Raw genomic sequence first — 23941 nt, 5'->3', positions numbered from 1 at the left:
GGAGAAAGAGTGAGCAGGGAATGGAGGAGGGGAAGAAGTAAGGCAGAGGGGAGGGTATGGGGTAGTTAGCAGAGCAAGGGTGTTTGGTTTTCTGGAATAATAATGTTGGCAACCTTAAAGATGCATAATTAAACAAGTTTCAAAGTATCCTGGTGAATAAGAGCTCAGGGAAATTCAAATAAAGGATTAGAAATTTCTGTAGGTCAGCGTTTCTTAAACTTTTTGAGACCACAGAACACCAAACAATAATATTTTTATGTGGAATGCCTATGAAAATTTTCTTGAAAAAAATTGTCAGACCAAAAACAAACAAACAGCAACATATACAGCAAAACCCAAAAGAAGCCATCTAATCAGGTATCACAGCAATGAAGAAGTAACATTGTATCTGGTTTTAATAGCAGAAGATATACACCCTCAGTGTGCTTTTCCAAACGCTCACAGCGCACCTGCAGGTGGTTCGCAGAACTCCAGTGTTTCACAGAACATAGTTTAAGAAATGCTGCTGTAGGTAGTGGTAACAGTCACAGTTACAGTTTTCTCTTTATCTAATATGTGTAAAGGTGTTGTTGGGCCCCTTACTGAAATTTAGTGGTTTTTTTGTTTGTTTGTTTTTTTGCAGGGTGGGAGGGGTGGTATCTGGCCCTGTACCAATACCAAAGAATGGGGCAGAACCCAGGAGGAGCCAGGATGCTGGGATGGGCAAGGCCTCTGGAGAGAAGCGGCTCTCCAAGACAGTCAGATTGGCAGAGTGGGCAGGCCAGAGGGGGCACTGAGCACCCAGAACCCAGGGCCCATCATCTGCGTGAGCTGGAGCAGCCAAGGTAGAGCTAGGGAGAGTGCAGCAGCCGCAACAGAACTGGAGAAACAGAGTTGCAGCCCAGCCCAAGACCCAGAGAAACATCAAAGCAATAGTGGTGAGAGGAGCCTACCACTCTCCCAGCAGGGTTGTGTATATTGGGCTGGAGAGAAGAAGAGATGGGTCTGTTTTTCCCAAGGGCTGTTGAGAGGGTATTGGGCCAGCCTCAGAGGACGATGCGGCATGAGAGATGTGAGAGACGAAGATGGAGAATGAAAATCCAAATCCACGCAGGGGCAGTACCACACTGGCAGCCTCGCAGGAGCACACCCTGCTACGGGAGAAAGACACAAGACTCAGAGATTTCCAGTAAATGTAAAATGTATTGCACATTTGAGACTGCATTACTGAAACTTATCCAAGCCATTTCCTCCCCATGCTTACAATTAAGTAGTGTTTAATGCTATACAAACCAGTTTTAGGTGTAAATAAATGTGAATTGCAGCAATCACGGGTTAAAAAGGGAAACAAAAGGGTTAGACTCTTCTGGAGGGGGGGAACTCGTCACTGTGTATGGACTGTGGTAAGTACTCGGGGCTCAGTCCTCCCTGTGGGATGCAAGTCCTGTTCATGCAGGCTGGGAAGGAACATCCTGGTGAGCAGGTTGCTGGGGTGAAGTGAATTGGGGCAGGGACTGAAATGCTTTTGTAACCCACACACCTAGCGGTGTGCATCACTGTCCCATGTACTGGCACCTCAACCACTTGTGCAGTGTGTGAATGAGTTTCCTCTATAGCCTTCGCTGAGAGCCAGCTTTTGGCTCATACTGTAAAGGCTCATGCACTAAGCTCCAGAGGTCTGAGGTTTGAGTCTGCCTGTGGGCAGTTAAACTTTCATCCCTTGGTGCAGCCTGGGTACTGGGTACACAGAGAAATCCCCTGCGACAATGGACCAGATCTCCCAGCACATAGAGGTGTCATGTATTTCCACTCTGAGACCTTGCACCATCCTCTGATGCAGGGGTGAACAGACTTTTTATATCAAGCCCGATTTTTCATCCCCGCAATTAGAAGTCCCACCACCTCTCTAATGTGATCCAACCCAGTGGAAAATTACGTTACGTTCATATAGAAAAAAGCCTTTTGGCACGTGTAAGAAAATAACTCTGCAGCATGTAAAATCTTCATGAATTGGGATATAAATGTGAATACACATACATAAAAACTGTCATATATTTCAACATTTTTAATGAGATGGATGAGCCTGAGACCCAGCAGCTGATTGTGCTGCACCCTCCCTTAGGAAATTTCACCCCCCCCAAGGGGGCCAGACCCCTTCCCCTTTGTGCACCCCTGCTCTGAAGGATCTGGCACATTCCACTGTCAGACAGGGTAATCTGCTCGTGTATGGTGATTCTTGTGTTCTGTAGAATCCATCACTATAGTATCTGAGTGCTGCACAGGTTAAAGGGCCTATGGGTTGATGTTCATAGTGTATTTCATAGAAGATTCTATTCTTCACCTTATCTAAACTCAAGGAAGCTCCATCCTGTGTTTTGTTTTTGCATCAGTTAGGGTGGGGAGTGTTAACAAACTGTTGGTTCTTGCACCATACATTTAAATAGGCCAGAACCTCTTAACCCCCTGTATCTATATCTATATCTATAGATACAGCTTGCAAACTCTTTGTTTTGTTCCTAGCTTCCACTCCATCCACTGTTTTTAGAAAATTCTGTCATACTAAGCAGAGCCTGCCTCTGGGATAGCACTTGGCTCAGAGAGTGTGGATTCAGCCAGTGTGCACACGGAATTGGGGAAAGATTAAATTCTCCCCTGGGTTAGAATTACAGAACCACATCATGCAGCCCCAGAAGGTTTAATTCAAACCTTTTGGACATTATTCAGGTTCAGTGAGCAACGTTTATATGAGGCTGTGGCTTCTCACTAACCTGAGGTTCCAGTCTCATGGACTCCTGTTGTGCTTTAAATAAATCAATTAGAGCAAAAGCAGCTGGATCCTGGTTGAAAACGCTCTGATTTGCTTTGTGGTCCTGACGTTATACATGGCGTGGAGAATGCTCCACAAGCTAGATTCCCCATTGCGAATCATGCAGTTTCACACGTGAGGTTACAACTGGACTTTGGAAATTAACTGTTGGAAAGAAGTCTCTCAAGTCCCCACACGGAAATTGTCACTCTACTCCCTTAGCTTCTCAGAAACTCCTGCAACTGAGCTCTCGGTAGCAGCAGCCAGCACATCCTGAAGGGAGAATTGATTGATGTTGATGCTGACTTCTGAAGTGCAGTGTTCTATTTCTAATGGACTTAACACTGCAGTCAGAAGGCACAGGGAAAACTCCCATTAACTTTAATGTCAGCTCTAGCTGTGGATCCCTTTGTCTGATTATTTACAGCGTATATAGGCTTAAAAAAGTTTACCCTGTTAATGTTGTTGTACATTGTGATACATTCTGATTTTAATATATTAAACTGATTATTTTATAAATGTGGATCCTCTGTATTCTTAGGGCAGATCTACACTAGTGTGGCAATGCAGTGCTGCCCACCAAAATAAACTTATGACCCCTCCTGCAATTCCTTTTTGGGTTAGGACCCCAATTTGAGGAATGCTGGCCTCCCCTGTGAAATACATATAGGATAAAAGCACATGAAAGGCCAGGTGTTATAGGTGGAGGGGAGACCAGATTGCGTGGTCTGTGAATTTGGCAAGGTTGTGCTGATAGACCTTATTTCATGGAGAAGATTGGTGTAAGCTATCCCAGGAAAAAAGCTGTCTTCTGCCAGTACAAACTGTACTTGCACTAGGAGGGTTTGCTAGTATGTTTATTCTGGTAGACCCTTTCCTAGCGAGGACTAGGCGTCAGCCTGGCTGACAAGGTCTGATCTTTGGCTGTACACGTGTATGGCAAGTCCTCACAGTTGATCGAGGTGAATAAGTGTCAAGATGGTTTATGCAATGCGTGGAAGGTGAGGTGTATGCAATGTGTTCTGCACACCTTCCTTCATTTAACTGAAGCTGCTCTGCTCTGTATGTTAGGCAGATTCAGGCTTCATAAAGCTGAATGCTTAGATCAACTCCCATGGTCTGTGATGTGTAATAAAGATAATGATGGGACTTAGCTAGTGTGACTGACTGTGATGATTTTTCTGAAAACGGGCACAATCTAGCTAATGAGGTGTGAGAAGTATTTTGATACTTGCTTCTATTCTTTTTTTTTTCCCCTCTCTATCTACCTGCCGGACACAATCATTAATGAGCTGCAGCAATTATCTTACATGAAAGGCAGTGAGTCGTGCAGCCAATTTCCCACATGCTGCAGTGAATGCTAATATTTGTCTTATTGGCTTTTCATTACAGGTAACTAAATCAGCTCAAAAATGACAAACTAACTTTAAATGTAATAATCCAACATGGGGGAGGAGAGAAAAGTCACTAACATTCACATAGTACCAACTCAGGTTTCTCTTTTTAGTCCGTAAGGCCTGGATGCTCAAAATTATCTAGGCCCCTAATGCCTATTGATTTCAGTGGGACTTCACCATCCAATTGTCTTTGAGGATTTTGGCTCAGTTCCTCTTACAATGAATGCACTTTTTAATTCTTTTTGTATAAATGTCTTCATTGAATTTTGAAAACAATAACAACTGTGCATGAAAGTAAAACAAATACTCTGTAGGACCTGTCTGCTTACCAAAACACAGTCCTGGATTTCTCCACTGTTCCACCCCATTGCTGCTCTCCCAGCAATGCCTCCATTGCAGTGTTGCAGCACCTTTTCATTTGCAAGCTACCTAGTAACTCTCATTTGTGTTTTCCTTTACATTCAGCAAAGAGTCACTTCCCCTGTTTAATTTCTTCAGTTTTGCCACTTAGCTGTGCTGCTATAGTACAGACACGACCTATGGCCCTGCAGTTGTGCCACTGTAGCACCCCAGTCTCTTAAAACTAGGACCCATCTTCTGAGGGTCAGTCTCTTCCTCACAACCCAAGAGAATAGTGTTCCATTTTATAAAAGACTTTGAGGTCCTGTATGTTGTTTTAGTCAGTAGCCAGTGACTCTATTCTTATCTGTGTAACACTAGACCAATATTTGTCAGCCAAATAATGTGTCACCGCCACCAGAACGCATGATTGCTCTGTGGAGTGCTATTTGAACAAGGGTGCTAAAGTCCAGTGTAGGCTCTGAAGGATTTTAAACCCACATTCCTATCTGTCTTTGAGAGAATGAAATGTGCAAATAGGACAAGGGAGGCCAAGTAATACTGTTTAACATGTGAGAGTAGGTGGGACAAGAACGTGCATTTTAACGTTGGAGGAGTTGTAGCCTGTGGTTCAGGTATTCTTATATTGCAAATTGAAAGCCATTTTGCAGGGGTGCAGAACTATGTTCTCTAGCCAGAATCCAAGTGAATTCCCAAAACTGCTTTAATATTAATTGCATTAATACTAATCATTACGAATGGAGGAATGATGGTGGAACATTGATCACATCTAGGTGCCCTTCGCAAGGCATTCTTAGTATCATTTCATTAAGAGTTAGTCTTTCCTTTGGTGTAGGAAGGCATGATTGGATTGGAGAAGGTCATTTCTGGAGCTACTAAATATAATCCAGGAGGGAAGTGATTCAGAGGATCCAAGAAAGGGAGCCAAATGTGAAAGGCCAACGTGCAATTTAATGTAGCTCTGTATTTGGAAGCACACAGTTACCTTTGATTTTATGAGTTTCTAATCTTTATTTTAAATCTTGGCCTTTTCTCTTCCCCTAGTCAGACTTTGGTCATCCAGTATCTGCTAAATGACTTTCCCAAACACAATTTAAAGGACTTGGTAAAAATCAGATGGATCGTATGCATAATACTCTTCCTGCTCTATACTCGATGACAAAGTCCGAGAAGATTGATGCATTGTGCCCTGAGGATTAAAAATACAAATATAAATATCACACAGTATGTTTTCCCTGATTATAAAACTATACTTAATACTAGTTCTGAGTAGGAATAAATGTTGCTAGTTATATGCAATAGGAAGCTATTATGTACTACACTAGAGACAATTAAGAGGGGCTTTTTATTTTTTATTAGGATTTAATATTTCTCCTGAGTGAATTCTGTGCCAAAAATATTTTAAAATTTTGCATATTTTATTGGCCAAAGTAACACCACATAATCACTCCAGTTTCCATTATTTTGGCCATTTATTTTAAAATACCCGTCAACAATAGAGATAATAGCAAAAAAGATCTCCTTCCCCCCGCCCCCCGCCTCCCCTGCAGCAGAGGGCTGAAGAACACCTACAATAACTTATTTCCAGTTTGGCAATGCTGGAGGGGGGCTGTGTGGGACCCTCAGAGCCCAGAAATCTATTCTTCAGTCTCATCAGAGCCCAGCTGTGGGGCACCCCATGCTCCAGATGCCATCACCCACTTCCCCCACAGTTGAGTTATGGGGCATCTTCCAGACACCAGACCCCACTCCCCACAGATCCCAGCCATGGGAAGACACCAGCCACCTCCAAGCCAGCTGAAGGACTGCTTAACTGTCTCATTGGGGAACATGGCGTGGTTCAACCCCTACCCTTCCTTACCCTTTGCCAGGCCTGGCTGGATCTCCTAGGCCTGCTTCCACCCTTGAGAGAATAAAGATCAAAGAGCTGCAATGTTGGATGGGATCACTGCAAGCTGGGCTCTGCAAAGTCCAGTGGCCCTAGTGATAGCCAGGAATTTTGCAGGGGAACAGGGAATTCTGGGAAACTCTGCATTGCACAGCAGCAGAGAATTCCCCTTCAGTAGAATATGAATAGACTTGGTGGCATTGTTTTGTATTGGTATCTGGTAACGGAAAACAAAGATATTGAGAGTGAGTTTTATGTAAGTCAGTCAGAAAAGGGAATAGGTATCAGCATTTCCCTTTACTGACCTGCAATATGATGGTGCTGCCGCCTGCATCAAATAGGGAGAAAGTTTTGTTACCACACAGCACAAGGCCCTTATGTCCACAAATCTGCTGATAGCCTTCTGTCATAGTTGAAATAGAATTACATCAGAGAGGAGGCTAATCAGTTTTGGTAGGTATCGTCACAGGTGTCAGTACCATGGCTTTGCATCAGTGTGTAGAGAGAAGATGTGGGAAGGAGAAAAAGAGTGAGGACAAAAGAAGAAATGTCCCCAGAAGACCAGGGCCCAGGGAGCAAAAAAGTCTGCAGCGTGTGGTGCAGCTGGCTCTGGCTGCTCCCTGCTTCAGTCTTGACCAGGTGGAGAAATCTGTATTGATATTAAAATGAATGAAATCCAGGTTTTTCCAAAGAAGCTGTAGAAATTCCCAATAGAACTTTCTATGTTTTAAAAGCTAGAAAAGACCTTTTGGAAAGGGAGGTATTATATAAAGGGGAATCGAGTGACGTGACGTCTGCTCTTCCTCTTGGGGGATGGGAGAGCTGGCTGAGAGTTAGCCCTGCCCTGAGAAGCAAAGAACATAGCATGATTTTTTTCTCAAGTACCACTGCTGCTAGAGTCCCTGACAGAAAAGGCAGAAGCTGTAGAAACTCCCCAGCCAGGCATCTGCTTCCTCCACTTCACTCTCCCCTGCCCGGTGAGTTTTCCTTTGGGCAGAGTGGAAGAGAGCTTGTCAGAAGCAGAGAGGTGGGGATGCTCACCTGCCTTTAAGCAGAGAAAGGGGAACAGTGTCCCTTCTTATTTTAATCCCTGGTCCTCAGCTGCTGTAGTGGTCCCTAAATGAGTGTTTCCTTACTGCTTTTTGGATGTGGAGTCCTGCATTATTTGCTTTAGGAGGTGAGTAATGTGCATGCTTGTCAATAAATCAATTAGCTGAGAAGCATGAATATCACCTGCCTTGGAAAGTGCTTGGGGAGTTTGCAGTCCCAAATGGGCTTAATGGGAAATCTCTTTTCCCAAAGTCTCATGAAGCTTATGTCCTGTCAGTGGCTAGCTTTAGCTTTCCAGTAATGTTTTGAGACATTTTTTGGAGCATATCTCACTTTTTGAAAATCTGGAAGAAGTTTTCTGTTTTTAGTCTTGAGATCTCTCTCTGTTCATGAATGCACGTGTGTACCTTGTGCTTGATTTGCTCATGTTATTCCAGTTAGTGGCACTGCAACTCCATTGAAATAAGTGTCATTAATCCAGTATACATCAGGCCCACAATATGATGTCCCCGACTTTGCTGACTTAAACCCTTGTACTCCCAGTGAAGCTTAGGTCACCTACAAGTCTCCTCTACTTCACTTGAGACAAAACTTCTAGCTGACTCCAGGATTACCCCAGTTGTTCTCCTTCAATCTCAGTAGATCTTCACATTGTCTTCCCCTTGTGCCTTGTCTTTGTGGATTCCATGTGAGAGCATGACAGTCCATGCTGGATAATGTTTTTCTGAGCATGTGGCCTAGCCATCCCCACTTTCTTCTCTTGATTTGAACGTCAAGTGGTTCTTGTCCTGCTCTGTTCCAATGCTCCTCATTTGTGACCAAGTCTTGCCATTTGATGTGAAGGATGTACCTCAGGCATCTGCTTATGAATGTATGTCGCTTGTGATTTGAAGACTTTTTAGCACACCAGTATGCTATTTAGAAGCATCCATACAAGAGCAGAGTCTTCACATTTGTTTTGAAGATCTGCAATTTCATGTTCACAGATATTATTTGTGAACTCCATATGGGAAGAAGACTCTTGAATTCAGCTATTTCTTTCCCTATCGAGGCACCAATATCCATGTCTATTCCTCTGTCACTGCTCATAATACTCCCCAAGTAGGTGAGCTGCTCCACATCTTCCAGGTCGTCCCTTCCCAGTATGATGGTGGTGGTATTGGACTGGTTGGTCCTCATTGCCTTGGTCTTTCCCTTGTTAATACTTAGTCCAGCCATTGAGGCAGTTTTGTCTCATGCTGTTACCTTTTCTTCCTTCCTTTCATGTTGGTGTGAAAAGGGGGCGACATTGTCAGCAAAATCAGTGTCCGCTACCTGTTTGAAAAGTGTCCACCGAATGCCCTATTGATGCCAATCTGTTGTGCTGTTCATAATCCAATCCATTGTGATCAAAAATGGGAAAGGTGACAATAGGCACCCTTCTCACAGCACTGAGAGTAGGCTGAAAGATTCTGTGAAGACACCACTGTGAACAGCGTGGCATGTCAAGGGTTTGTACATGGAACGGATCAGGTTCATAATTTTGGATGGCATGCCAAGGTGTTAACAGCAGTTTCCACAAAGTGTCTCTTCCGACATTGTCAAAGGCTTTTTCAAAGTCTATGAAGGTTGTGTACATGGGGGAGTTCCACTCAAGCGGCAGTTCTGTGATCACTCTGAGAGTTGCTATTTGATCACTACAAGATCTCCTGTTTTGGAAGCCAGCCTGTTCTTCCCTAAGCTGTCTGTTGATTTCTGTCTTCATTGTCTCCAAGAAAATCCTATTGAACACTTGACCTGGAATAGACAGTAGTGTGATGCTCCTCCAGTTCTTGCATTCCTTCAGGTTGTGTTTCTTTGGAAGCTTGATAAGGTAGCCATGTTTCCAGTCTGGTGGGATTTTCTCAGTTTACCAGATTTTCCCAGATAGATGATACATCAAGTTGACTGATATCTCACTACCTGCCTTGATTGCTTCTGCCGGGATGTTGTCTGAACCAGGTCCTTTTCCACTTTTCAGATGAGTAATGGCTTTTCTGAGTTCTTTCTTTGTTGGTCTGCTGCTGTTAATGTGCAGCGGTATATTTGCAGGTGGTAACTCCAAGGTTCCATGTGCGCAAGGCGGTTCAGTGGCTCTTCAAAGCGTCCCTTCCATCTACTGAGCTACTTACTTGGATTCATTAGCACATGCCCCTCCTTATCCTTTACTGACTGATCCACTGTATGCAGTGAACCATCTAGCTTCCATTTTGGGCTTGTGTGAGACAAGATGGATGCAGTCTGGGCTGCGGTGCCTGGCAACAGGTGATGTACCTAAATCCTACATAATTAAATCTCCTTGACTGTTGTAGCATAAAAATTGTGGAGGGAGCAGGAGAAAGAGACCTACAGTCCACAAATCTGTTGACTTCAACCCAGAAGTAACGGTTGGGAAGGTAGGGACCTGGGAGGGCAGCACAGGACACCAAAGAACCAATTAATAATTTTAAATGGAAAAAATTAAAATGTTTCAGTCACTTCCTCTGGGCTTGTATAAACCATGGGTGAATGAGCATTCCAGATGCCTTGTTGTGCTGCAGTACATGGTTACAGCCCCCAGTAGCAGAACTGTAGCTCTTTTGCTCAAATTGAAGGACTTTATCTCTGGTTCAGTGCTTGGTGGGTCACAATAATGTGTGCAGTTGCTGCTTTCCACTCCCATGACATTGGACCCTGGGATGAAACATCGTTACAGGATCTCACCACAAGAGTGGACTCTTTTTGTGTGTGAAGAGAAGTTTAGGGGTTTAAACTTACTACTCAGTGTGGCTTCTTTGTGGTTGAATGGCTTTATATTATGTTCATGATGCTTAGATAAGGGTTACTGAGTACAGCTGGTGACATGAATGGATCTTTATATTGGATATGGATCTCATTGTATGTGTCCATTGTAGCTGTTGGGCCCCAAATATTGTGCCATGGGGGGCCATGTGAGGTGTCTATTAAAAGCTGAAGGTGCCCTGAATCTATCTATGTCTGTGATGTTTGTAGGTAGAGTTATAGTTTTTAGCTCTGTAGCCGTATTAGAAATGTTTTAGTGCTAATCTTCACCCCAGCCAGGATGATGGACTGAACAAAGGCTTGGATAGCTAATACATCTCAGGAATGTGGGACTTCTCTCCTGGGATGCATCCACTGGTGACTTTGGGCTAAGCAATGGGATGGAAATCAGACTCCCAGACACCCATTCCACATATTATGTATATGGACTGGAGTGTGCTGGCAAGCTCAACAACCAATGGCAGTTTGCCACAGCAGCTCACCTGGATCAGATGACCCCGACCATCCAGGTGCCTATAGAAAGAAGAAGGGACTTTTGCCCTCCACAGGAGAAAACTGTAAAATGGGCCTAGCATCTTGGGTCCTGTTCCTTTTCCAAGGTTCCATGTTCCTACATGCTGGCTCCAGCTTGCCAGATCTTCAGTTCTCCAGTAACTAAGACTTTGTAACCTGGAATCATACCCCTTAATGGGATGGAATTCCAGAAACTTTCAAGAATCAGCATGGAACATGGCTGTCCTGCCTCAGTAACTGTAATTGATGTATGTAAAGTTTTGCTTTCACGATTTTTCTCTCTAACACTCTTCTTTCTTTATTAATAAACCTTTAGATTTCTAGATTTGGAGGATTGGCACATGAGGTGAAGTGGGTAAGATCCAGTACATATTGAGCTGGGGCTGGAACCTTTGGGGCCCAGCAGAATCTGTGTGGTGTTGCTAAAATAGGTTTTAAGCACCTCTCACCTGAGTAGGGAGCTGATGGTCTGGGCTGGTGTAGCAGCTGGGAAGTGGTGGAGTTGCTTGTGCGGCATCTGGGGCTGGCAGAGGTACTTTAGTGGCTGATTGGTTTTTGCCTTAGAGAGAAGGAAGTCCCAGCTTGGGGCTGTAAGTGGCCCAGTTCTAAGCAAAGATACCCTGAATTGATTTCCTTAGTTGTGCCCAGAAACCTCATCATATCACACAGCTGTATACTGCAAAATGAGCCGGACAGCAGAGAAATCAAGAGGCATTTCTGTTTGTTGTTAACTCTAGTCAGGCTTGAGTGCTAACTAGTGGAAAAGCATGAGGTATCTGGAGAAGCTTAATCACTGAACTAGGATTTATAGCACGTAAGAGTGAATTCAGATGAACTTATCTAGCTGCTGGATAGCAAACTGGGACCAATAAATAGCCTGATATAGAGAGCAGAAATGACTGGACCTCTTTGCTCTTTACTGGACTAGCAAGCAGCCCAGTAGCAAGAGGTGGTCATTGTTGGCTGTCCAGTACGTTACGCTGTACGAAGGTTACACTGAGGTTGGATGCTTTCATAGGGGGAAAAAAGTGTGATGTGTTTAATGATGGCTAGTTAGACATCCCTGGGTATTGGTTATTCTCAGTGTAGTCAGAGAATATGTGTAGTGCAAATAGCTACGGCGTGGGGAGCAGAACACAAACTTCTTCCTGCTGCCTTAACCATGTTCTGTGACTCAAACCTGACCTCCCAGAACCAGGTGTCTGCATTCATACTTCCCAGTTCTACCCCTGAGTCCCAAGAGGCTACATTACCTTTCCTGGATTGGGCCCCAGTCAATAGCTTTACACGAGTCAAGTTGTGAAGGCATCAGCGTATTTGCTGGATTGGTGCTTTAGGGCAAGAATTTTAAAATTGTGTCTAAAATTGGTCTCCTAATAAATAACTGACTGAATAAATGACTAATTTCCAAAAAGCACAAGGAGCCACACACACAATGTGGCTTGGAATCCCTTTTTAACTTAGGGGGAATAGAAGGAAACAGCCTATTAAATAGCTTCCCAGCTAATGGGCTGTAGCCCAACCAGTGAAAAATGCGGCACAGTGAGAAGGAGCAAAGGCAGTATGTTTTGACAGCATGTCCAAGAAAGGATATGTGATATGGTGAGGGTACATGTTTTGGCTTTACCAGCCCTCAATGCCCTAGAAGAATCCCCAGTGCGACCTTGAGGTACTTCTATACTATAGTTCAGGTGTGTCCAACCTGCGGCCCATGGGCCGCATGCGGCCCTGGACAGCTAGTAATGCGGCCCCACAAGATCGTAAACTTTTAACATTATTATGTGATTTATATACATTAACTATATTATATATTTTATATGCAGCCCAAGACAATTCCTCTTCACTCAATGCGGCCCAGGCAAGCCACAAGTTTGGACACCCATGCTGTAGTTAAAACCTTTTGGCACAGAGCCTCAGAGTCCAGGTCAGTTGACTCTGGCTCAGGCTATGGGGCCAAAAATTGCAGCGTAGATGTTTGAACTTGGGTTGCAGCCTGGGTTCTGAGACTTGCCCCTCTCTTGGGGTGTCAGGGCTTATGTCTACACTTCAGTTTTTAGCCCCACAGCCCAAGCTCAGATCGGCTGATCTGGGTCAGATGGAATCATAGTGCTGGTCTTTTAATGCTGCGTAGACATAGCCTTAGTGGACAACAGCAAGATGCTGTGGAAAAGGCTGAAAAAGTGTGGTCTGTTTTAATTCTGTAATAAAGAAGCTTTGTGTAAGTCCTGGGCTGCTGAATAGAGCACTTGCAGCCCTATAAATCAGTGGGATGAAGGAAACTGATCCCTCTTCTCATATGAACACCTCTTTTGGTCTGACTGAGTACATTCCATTTTCAATAAGAACGCATAAAAGGTCAGAGGAATTCTAATGGACTCTAGCAAGGAACCAGCGTAGCATTGTAGGAGAGTATAGCTGTGTCTACACGTGCACGCTACTTCGAAGTAGCGGCACTAACTTCGAAATAGCGCCCGTTACATGCGTCGGGCGCTATTTCGAAGTTAACTTCGACGTTAGGTGGAGAGACGTCGAAGTCGCTAACCTCATGAGGGGATCGGAATAGCGCCCTACTTCAACGTTCAACGTCGAAGTAGGGACCGTGTAGACGATCCGCGTCCCGCAACGTCGAAATTGCCGGGTCCTCCATGGCAGCCATCAGCTGGGGGGTTGAGAGATGCTCTCTCTCCAGCCCCTGCGGGGCTCTATGGTCACCGTGGGCAGCAGCCCTTAGCCCAGGGCTTCTGGCTGCTGCTGCGGCAGCTGGGGATCCATGCTGCAGGCACAGGGTCTGCAACCAGTTGTCAGCTCTGTGTGTCTTGTGTTGTTTAGTGCAACTGTGTCTGGGAGGGGCCCTTTAAGGGAGCGGCTTGCTGTTGAGTCCGCCCTGTGACCCTGTCTGCAGCTGTGCCTGGCACCCTTATTTCGATGTGTGCTACTTTGGCGTGTAGACGTACCCTCGCAGCGCCTATTTCGATGTGGTGCCGTGCAACGTCGAAGTTGAACATCGACGTTGCCAGCCCTGGAGGACATGTAGACGTTATTCATCGAAATAGCCTATTTCGATGTTGGCTTCACGTGTAGACGTAGCCTATGTGTTAACAGAAGGACCCGTAGCTGTTGTAATGACAGTTTGGCTCATCATCTTGCACTTTCAGCCATGGAAGTCAAATTATCTCCTGAACTCTTGGAATAGTGTTATTACAAAGGAACCAGTAAACAGATTGAATCAGCAGTGCCCTTAAATATTAGCGTTGCTTCTGATCAGAAATTAAATGCTTTATGAAGGTTGCAAGGAACGAGCAACTTTAAAAGAGAAATAATGAAAGTAATTTGCATATTAAGTATTTTGTAATGCAGTAAATGTCAGGGAAAGGGAAAATCCCAATTTGCATTATTTACAGCATGGACTTGAGTCGGACCTTTTTAGTGAGCCTCTGTGTTTGTCTGCCTGGTCATACTGAACTTCTAATGCACTTAGGTACAGAAATTTCTCCATATGAAATGTCTCTTGTAAGCTTAGAATGTTAGTGATTGGTCAGTCAGTGGTGTGGAGGGTGAGGGGAGAAACGGTGTTAATGGATAGCTGGTTAGGGCACTAGCCACTAAGCATGGAGTTCAAATCTGGCTCACATATATAGTAGTGACACACTGTTGATTACCGTACAAAAGCATACAAGAATCTCAGCCTCACACTGAATGTCAAAAGAGCCAAAGTGCTCCACCAGCATTCACTGATGGGACAATCTCATGTACCTTCTATTGAAGTCAACAGCGAACTGTTGGAAAATGTGGAGCATTTCCCATCCCTTGAAATTCATCTTTCAGTAAATCAGTATTGACACAGAAATCCAGTATCATTTGCTATTGCTCACCTGAGAAAAAGGGTCTTCGAAAACTGGGACAGCTATGCTAAGACGAACCTCCTTGTATACTGTGCAGTAGTTATTTTAGTGCTCCTGTACACATGTGAAACCTGGACAGCAAACAAGGGTAATTTCTAAAGCACTTGAACAATATCATCAATGCTGACTCAGGAGAATCCTAAATAACTCATGGAAGGATAGGCGCGCAAACACTAGTGTCCTGGCAGAGTCCAACACGACCAGCATTGAAGTCATTATCGTTCATCAACAACTTCAGTGGACTGGTCACTTGGTTCAGATGTCTGATTAGTGCCTCCCAAAACCGATTTTGTTTTCCGAACTGGAGGAAGGACAGAGGAACGTTGGGACCCAGAGGAAGGGATATAAGAACACGCTGAAGGCACACATGAAAAGGTGCAGCATTGGTGTTGACACCTGGGAGAACCTTGCCCAGGACCATCCCCAGTGGGGAGTGGTAATCCGTGAGGGGGTGGCACAATTTGAGAGGTCCTGTTGCAGAGCAGATGGCAGGTAGAGAAGGAGAAAAGAGTGGCAAAAACTGCCCCGCTCCAACAGCTGCCAGTGCCTACCTGTTCTGTGATAAGATCTGCAGCTTCGGAACTTGGCTGATTAGCCCTCAATGGACTCATAAATGGGAGGGTGAAGTGAAGACGTCATACTCGTTATCGTGTGACCACCAAGAGAAAGAGAACTACTGTGCAGTGATGTAATGGCCTATATACAAGTTGGTGAATCTCAATTCATCACCCAGTGGATGAAGATGCGCATAACTGGTTAAAAATAATCATTCTAATTGTTGACTTTGTTGATAGTCACATCTCAGTGACCGAGAGTTCAGAGGATATGGAGTTTAGATTGGCTGTCCAGAAAGATGGCTTCTCCAATACCGAGTTGTATTTATGGTGCTGGCGGGGAGGAGGGATGTACTGCCATTTTCAGTGCTGTACTTTTCCTGTGAGTAACTAAAGGACCAGGGTCTGCGTCCAGCTTCTTTAACAACGTTGGAATTCATGAGCACAATTTAAAAATAATTAAATAAAACTGGTGACAGAAACGAAGAAAAAAATCAAGGGGTTTGCACTGGTTTAGTAACTCTTTTTTTTTATTGAAATGAATCCTTTCCTCAATGCTTATTTACTCAATTATGAGCTTTCCGGTAAGTGGATAGGCTCTCTAATTTCAGCGTTACGTTTTTCTTAAGTGCCTCTGTCTGCTGTACTAAAATATTATTGCACATCATACACCGTAAATCAAAATAGAGATCCATATTTCTTCTTTTCTTACAGCAGCAGTGCATTAGAGCTGTATGGTTTCTCTGATGTAGTTCTCTGGTGGAAAGCATATTTAGTGTCTGAACTGTCTTTATCAGGATGTTAGCCCACTCTGTAGTAATAGGAATAGATGTGGCAGCGTTTTAGGCAGACCTAAAAAGCATTGTCTGGAACTTCACAGTACATGGTCATGAAATGTAGAGAGGTATGAAAGCTATAAATGCACGAAGGCGAAGGCACAGTTGTATTTAGGGTTTAGAATATGACAGTTCTTAGTGAAAGGCATGGAAATATAGGTGACCCCCTCAGGTCCCTTCCAGTTCTAGGAGAGTGTACCTCTAAAAAAAGGGCTTGATTTAACCTTGTATTATGCCAGCTTCTGTTACCGAAGGGCTTTATATTTGGACATAAAGACTTACCTGGCATTGCCCAGGTCCAGAGCCAAGGGCGTGGGAGCCTGTTGCCTGCCTGCTGGCTTCTCCCCGGGGCTAGGGGTGGGGAGGGCTGTGCAATCTGCCCAATGGCTTCTCTCCAGAACCGGCGCTGGGTAGCATACCAAATGTGGTGTTCTAGCTCTTACTATTTAGGAGGAGTACTTAAACAAATGGATACACAGACACACACAAACTGTCTACAATGTGTAGTGGTTTAGTTTATAAGTAAGATGCCAATCAAAGAACATGCAACATAATTCCAGGATTTTGTAGGACTAGCTTGTATACTGCAAGTGGCTTCCTCTGGCAGGCTTGTGCATCATGTCCTAACATGGACTCAGCAGTAAATCAGTTTTTATTCCTTAAGTATGCTGTTGTGGCTGTCCAGAAGCAGTAAGTCATTTCAGCAGGGGCTGTGAGCAACGTTTCCTGCTGTGATGCAAATACGTGAAGCCGGGGGAAAGTGGAGGATTCTCAGGGGCACATGGACAACTCTGTTAAGTGCCTGGCTGCACATCTGGAAGAAAAGCATCGTAATCGGAGCAGCAGTATTAGCATAACGCAGAACACTAGTGATGGAGAATGTCCCTCTTCTGCCAGAAGACCTGTAGTCAGTTATTGCAATCCTTAAAGTGGACACACATTTTTGCTGGGTAGCATGGCTGAGACTGCTCATTTCTTGCATACTCTGGTTAGCATTCAGTCCACATTATAACTGGTATCAGAGAGGTAGCCGAGTTAGTCTGTATTTTCAAAAACAACAAAAAGACCCGTGGCACTTTATAGACTGACAGGTATTTTGGAGCATAAGCTTTCATCAAAGACCCGCCTCGTCTATAGATCCCATTAGTCTATAAGGGGCCACAGGACTTCTTGCTGATTATAATTGATGTCTGCTGGTGAAGCCTGAGGGTCAAATAAAATGTGCAGACAGTGGTTTTGGCTTCTCCACTCACCCTGCTGGTAGCGTGGAGGTGAATTTTGCAGCTGCTACCCAAACAGGTTTGAATCAAGTCCAAAATATGAAGTGGCCTATATGCTTTATAAGTAACGTATGTAAAAGAGTACTTAAGGTTCCTTTGTAGGCAAGCGTGTTATAAAATTGGTTTGAAGTTTGCATTAAGGGAGGAGGAAATGATACCAGACTCCTCGTTGTTATGCTCATTTTTTTCACTTGCAAAGGCACTGGAAACCACAGACTTATTTGCTCCAGAGCTTCTGCCAGTTTAGAAGCTGATTAGAAATGCGACTGACCTGAGGGTACTATGAGTGGGATTTTTTTCCCCCTGAAATTCCTTAGTATAGACAGGGCCCTGCAATGGCCAAGACGTGCACCTCCCTGCAAGGTAGGATAATGCTCTGTCCTCAGTACATTGAAACCTGCATTTTTAACACACTGTCTCAGTCCCCTTTCCTGCTAGATTGACATTGAGCTAACTTGGACCTTACCGTGGATGAGTCCAAATGAATGTGCTATGTTTATTTTCAAAATCACAGCCAAGACTACAAAACTGACATACGCACAGTGGAGGCAGGGAGCCCTTCTGGAGTTGAAAATGCACTCAGTAGCTCATGGGGTGTGACCTTAAAGTTGCTTCCTCTTAGTGTCAACTGCAGTGGTTTTTAATGCTGTTAAATGTTGTTTAACCCTTCCCTCCCCTCTGACCTGCCAACTTCATTTATAACCAGTTTAAAGGCAATAGTGGTAAACTGACCTAAAAAGCACTTGTTTATAATCTCTTCTCTCCTGAAGATGAAACAGGGCAATATCCTCTTGTGGTGTAAATCTGTATAGCTTCCTTGCGATCAAGGTCCATTTACACTAAAGCTTGACCCATAGCTTTTGCTTAATTGTCTGGATGAAGAATTAGTGTTGCATGTGAACCTTGAGTTAACCCCTGGATTGTGTCCATATTGGGTTTAGTGCAAACAACCCAGTAAACATACAATATATTGGAATTAGAATGGGATAGGAATTCAGGTAAAGGTACATGTACAAAGCACTGGGACAGTGGTATGATCGCTGAATGCAGCAAACGATCAATGAATTCCTGACTAAGATGATGATGCCAGTATAGATATGGGACCTCAGTGCATACCTTCACCTAGTGATAACATTACAGCTTTTATTTTTCTTACAGGGCAAATACTACTTGTCATACGCACGGTCCCATTGAAGTCATAGGCATAAGGCAGCGGTTCTCAAACTTCATTGCAGTGCGACCTCCTCCTAAGCATACAACTTATTACATGATCCCTGGGGGAGGCAGAACATGAGCCCACCTGTGCCTCACTGCCCCTTATGGGAGGGTCAAAGCTCAAGGACTTTAGACCTAGGCAGGGGGCCTGTACCTTGTGCCTTGCCATCAAGGGCTGAAGTGGTTGGGCATGGGCTTTGGGCCTGAGCAGCAGAGCTTGGACTTTGGCCTCAAGCCCCAGCAAGTCTAATACTAGCCCTGCTAACCCCATTAAAATATGCTTTCAACCACTTATGGGTCCCCACCCACAGTGTGAGAACCGCTGGCATAGAATGTGCAAGAAGTAGCCCTTAGGTAGGTTAAATAAAGAAGAGGTTTGTGGAACGGTGAAGGAATAAGGCTTAAAAGAGAAAAGGTGTAAAGCAAATTCTTCTTTCCAGGCAGTGATGGGGTAAATATTTGGATGAAAAAAATGTCCATTCTAGCAACTGCTTCTTCAGTGTTTATTTTCAAGGGATCTTTGGGTTGCTTTGAACTACGTAAATAGGATGATCAGTGTGACTATTCTGAAATGGTGAATTTGGATCTGCTTAATAATTTAGGAACCAAAAAGTCTATGTATGACAACTGTATCAGAGCAAGCAATGCACATAACACTGCCTGTCCCATGATTTGTTTTAGACTTCTGCATCCTTCATCATGCAACAGGCTTTATAAATGTTCTGTAAGAAAAAAATGTGATGAAGATTTCCATCCTGGGTAGAACTGGTGCTTTGGAAATGTTCGCCATTAAATTTTTCATTTTTTTTATGTTTCTCTCTTACAGCATCAAGCTCTTGGCAGTGCAGGAGCTGGTTGATAGAGATGCTTTGGAAAAGGTAATTCTTTTTTAGCTTTTCATGCAACAGCAATAAAATGTATTCAGGCTCAAACCTTTTAATGTCCGCGGTGGGCGGGGGGGGTCCAAACTTCATGTGAAATTGAACCAAGGCTTTTTTTCAGCTTCGCAACACATTGTGTCAGAGGGACAGCATTTGTTCCAGACTGACGGTAGACTCTTGAGGCTTTTGTACTATGTAGCAGGGTTTGAAAAGCAATCTGTCTTTCACAAGACATGTTTTTAGGAGCATTTCCAAATCAACTTTCCTAGTCGCTAGATGAGTACGTAGTTTGCAAAAAGAGAGAGGAACATGCAAAGAGTTCTGGAAAGCCCTAAGTCTGTGCTGCATCCCTTAGGAGCCTGAGGGGTATGGCCAGGCCAAAAGTGGCTGTATGCAATGATAGGAGCACAGACATAGAGAGGGAGCTCCAGCCGTTTGGCTAGTTGGAACAAGTCTATACAACATGGTGTTTAAGACAGTGGCAGTTGGTGGCATCCAGTCTGTACTCGTGATCCCAGTAGTGAAGTGCAACGGACAATTTTTAGCATACATTTTCTAGTGAGACCAGGCCAAGAATGTACCGCAAACAGGCCATTTGGGATCTGAGTAAGCAGATTTAGGAAACCATAAACACCAGAGCCAGGCTTTTCATGTAAATTATAAAAATTGTGTATAATCACTGCAGCCCCATGTCTGTCAAAAATCTATTCCATGGAGAACCAGACATCCTATTTGTTGTCCACTCAATTTGCAGCTGCTATAGCCTGCAGTGCATTCGTGTCATATGATCAATATTCTAGAAACACTATGAGCTGAGAGATGAACGTGTAGCAAATAACCTCTGTCCTGAACAACTGTGACAACCCTGGGTATTGCGTGCACAGGGCCAGCACAAGTGTGGCTGTGTCTTATACTGTGTTTCTGCATAGGGTGAGTTTCACAAAGGGCCTTATCTGCCACTGTTCAAGTCAGTGGGCATAATTTCACTGGCTTTAGTCGACTAAGAGCAAGACTTTCGATTAATGGCATCAGATATCTGCTCCCCCTTTCTTTTTATACACCCTCCCACTCATTACATTGAACCTCTGTAATCTGTGGTTCCCTCATCTGGCAACATCTCTGGTCTGGCACTGTCAGCAACCTTATGGGTGCTCCAGGGCTGGAGCACCCATAGGGATAAACTGTCACCAAGCTCCTCCCTTACCTCCCATGCAGCCCCACATACAGCAACTCTTCCACCACCCTCCCAGAGCTTCCAAAGAGCCACAAATAGCAGCCTTTAGTTTCAGGGAGGGAGGGGAAGCAGAGACAGTGCATGCTTCAGGGAAGAGGCAGGGCAGCTGCAGAGCCTCGCAGCCAGGAACAGAGTCCCATGGTTGGCAATGGGAGCCAGGAGTTGAGCCCTGTGGTCAGGAATCCAGGCGGCAGAAGAGGGACCACTATTAACTTCCCCTGGTCAGGCAAAGTCCCTGGTTGAGGACCAGTCAGATCTGGAGGATGCTGGACCAGGGAGGTTCACACTGTGTGACAAGCAAACATATGTTGTTGTTTGTTTCTAGTGGTGGATCTAGTAGGGTCCCTCTTTGATGATCAGTAGACTTTTAATCCCACATGCCTTTGATAGACCTCTGTTTACCTTTTGGCAAAATGCCCCCTTAAACAAGACCCTCCAAGAAAGGGTAAACTCAGTGTACTGTGACTGCTGGCCTGACCATTGTTTGTAGCTTTATAGGAAGTTCTGCACACAAGCAAGCTAAATATAAGAAAAATGATATTTCTAAATTGAGCTGTATGACTGTTTTGTGTCTGCTTTGATACTATGCCAGGCATAAAGAATTAAAAAGGCCATTTGATTTCCCTAGAAAATAAATGTGTTATTTACACACAGGAAACTTTTGCAACACCCCCTCTCCTCCCCACCCCTTTTTTTTTTTTTTTAAAGTATGAGGAACTTAGTGTTCTCCATGCTGTCTACTTAGAGTTCATCTCTGGACTATGCAACTCATGTTGCCCTTGTAAACTGCTATTTAATCCTATGTTGTTGTAGAAATAAAACAAAATACTTAACATCTTTTAGTAACCTGTAACCTTAGATTTCTTGTGCTTTGATTTTTCTTTTATAAAGTTAGATGAATTTTTAAGACCAAATGTGGAGGGTTTTTTTTTTCCTTTAAGTTTTCTGGTTCTTGTCACATCATCTTACTGGGTATTCATTAATATTATAATTTCTTTAACTCTAGTAACCTAATTTTTCATTTCTTGATACAGATTTTTAAAGGTTTTCCTAAAACGGTGAGAGATACTTACAGAGGTTTTAGGTGAACATCCGTGGAAGAGGAGGAGAAGGAAGAGATCCCTTTCAGTCCTACAAGGACCTGTGCACATGTTTAAGGCTGCACACTGTAGAGTAGCACCACAGAAGGCAAAGTCCCACCATGGTAGCGTGTAAAGTTAAACACATTCATGGGTCCTTGCAGAATCAGGGCCAAGAGATGAGAAGGCAACTAATTAGGCAAAAAACTATGAACAGATTTCTGTGTCTTTGTAAAAAAGTGTATCTGGATTTTAGAGAGGTGCTCATGAAAATCAGGGACCAACAGCACCTCCTTGATCCTCAGGGCAGGGCAGGAGTTAGCAGTTTCTCTTAAGCTATGAATATGGCACCTTCTTCGTGGTGATGGTGAAATCATAACAACCTGTGATAATCTCATTCAGTATGTCAGCTTTTGACACACACTCCTATAGATAATGGCAGAGGGAAGATGCTTATAAAGTTTGCAGAGGGGTTGCAAGTGCTTTGGAGGATAACGTTATAATTCAAAAATTACTTGGACAAACTGGAGAAATGGTCTGAGGTAAATAGGATGAAGTTCAATAGGGACCTATGCAAAGTACTCCACTTTGGAATGAACAATCAGTTTCACACATACAAAATGGGAGGTAGCTGTCCAGGAAGGAGTACTGCAGAAAAGAATCTAGGGGACATAGTGGACCACAAGCTAAATGTGAGTCAGCAGTGAGACACTGTTGCATAAAAGCAAACAATCTGGGATGCCTTAACAGGAGTGTTGTAAGAAAGACACGGGAAGTAATTCTTTTGTTCTACTCTGCACTGTTCAGGCCTCAGCTGGAGTACTGTGTCCAGCTCTGGGCACCACATTTCAGAAGAAATGTGGAGAAATTGGAGAAGGTCTAGAGAAGAGCAACAAAAATGATTAAAAGTCTAGAAAACGTGATCTCAGAGGGGTGACTGAAATAACTGGGTTTGTTTAGTTTGGAAAAGAGGAGAGTGAGAGGGAGCATTACATTAGTTTTCAAGTACCTAAAAGGGTCTTACAAGGAGGAGGGAGAAATTTGTTTCCCTTGACCTTCGATGATAGGACAGGAAGCAATGGGCTTAAATTGCAGCAAGGCAGAGTTTGGTCAGACATTAGGAAAAACTTCCTCACTGTCAGGATGGTTAAATACTGGAACAAATGCCTAAGGAGGTTGTGGAAACTCCTTCGTTGGAGATATTTAAGAGCAAGTTAGACAAACATCTATCAGGGATGGTCTAGACCTTGGGTGTCCAACCTTTTGGCTTGCCTGGGCCGCACTGGGTGAAGAGGAACTGTCTTGGGCCGCATATAAAATATATAATATAGTTAATGTATATAAATCACATAATAACGTTAAAAGTTTACGATCTTGTGGGGCTGCATTGCTAGCTGTCCAGGGCCGCATGCGGCCCGCGGGTTGGACACACCTGGTCTAGACAGTGCTTGGTCCTGCTGTGAGGGCAGGACCTCTCAAGTTCCCTTCCAGGTTTAGTGTTCTATGATTCTGTAACTCTATGATACTTTGATTTTTTTTGAAAGCAAAAGTTGTTTTTTTTTGTTTTGTTTTTTAAATCTACTCTGCATATGTTTGTTTACTTTTTGCATTTTTCCAAGCTTGAGCAATAGATTGGTCCGTTTAAACTTAAGGTACTCATAGGCTAGGACAATGCTGCGGCTTATGGGGCTTCATACCAGGTAAAGAAATATTTGTTAGGGTTTTTTTTGTTTTGTTTTTTGTTTTTGTTTCTGTATGTGTGTGAAAACCAAACTCTTTTCAGTAGAATTAAATAATAGTGGAAATATTTATACTGTGCTGAGGTTTTGTAGAAATATAATTTTATAAAAAAATTAACTTTTTTGGCCAGATTTGACTTGACAGTGCCCTTTTAAGTGAAAAAATCTGCCACAAGGCCTGCCCTTATTTGAGGGATTACTTGGGAATCTAGCCAGGAGGTGTAATGCTCTGGGTTTAGCTAGCGAATGTTGCTGTGGGCTAGGTATTGCAACCTTTACTCACACTAAATAGTTATCCCACTTCCCTTCAGTGGGACTGAAGTGCTACTGAATGTGAGAATTGTCAAACTGGACTCAAGGAGGACTACGGGCCATGTAGCCTGCTCCCACTGAAGTAGTTAGAAGAATTCTTGTTGTTTTCAGTGCAGT

At 43.8% G+C, this 23941-nt stretch overlaps 1 protein-coding gene across 2 annotated transcripts in view; it reads left to right on the top strand.

The window, feature by feature from the left end:
- EEPD1 (endonuclease/exonuclease/phosphatase family domain containing 1) overlaps positions 1–23941 on the top strand; it is an 85645-nt gene that overhangs the window by 23374 nt on the left and 38330 nt on the right. For both annotated transcript variants that reach the window (XM_074986055.1, XM_074986054.1), the window contains exon 2: positions 19406–19457. In XM_074986055.1, coding sequence (XP_074842156.1) covers positions 19406–19457 — 52 coding nt within the window. The remainder of the gene's footprint in view (positions 1–19405; positions 19458–23941) is intronic.

This window comes from Carettochelys insculpta, chromosome 2, assembly GCF_033958435.1.
Source record: "Carettochelys insculpta isolate YL-2023 chromosome 2, ASM3395843v1, whole genome shotgun sequence".
Taxonomy (NCBI): domain Eukaryota; kingdom Metazoa; phylum Chordata; order Testudines; family Carettochelyidae; genus Carettochelys; species Carettochelys insculpta.
This window is presented reverse-complemented; position numbering and strand designations above follow the sequence as displayed.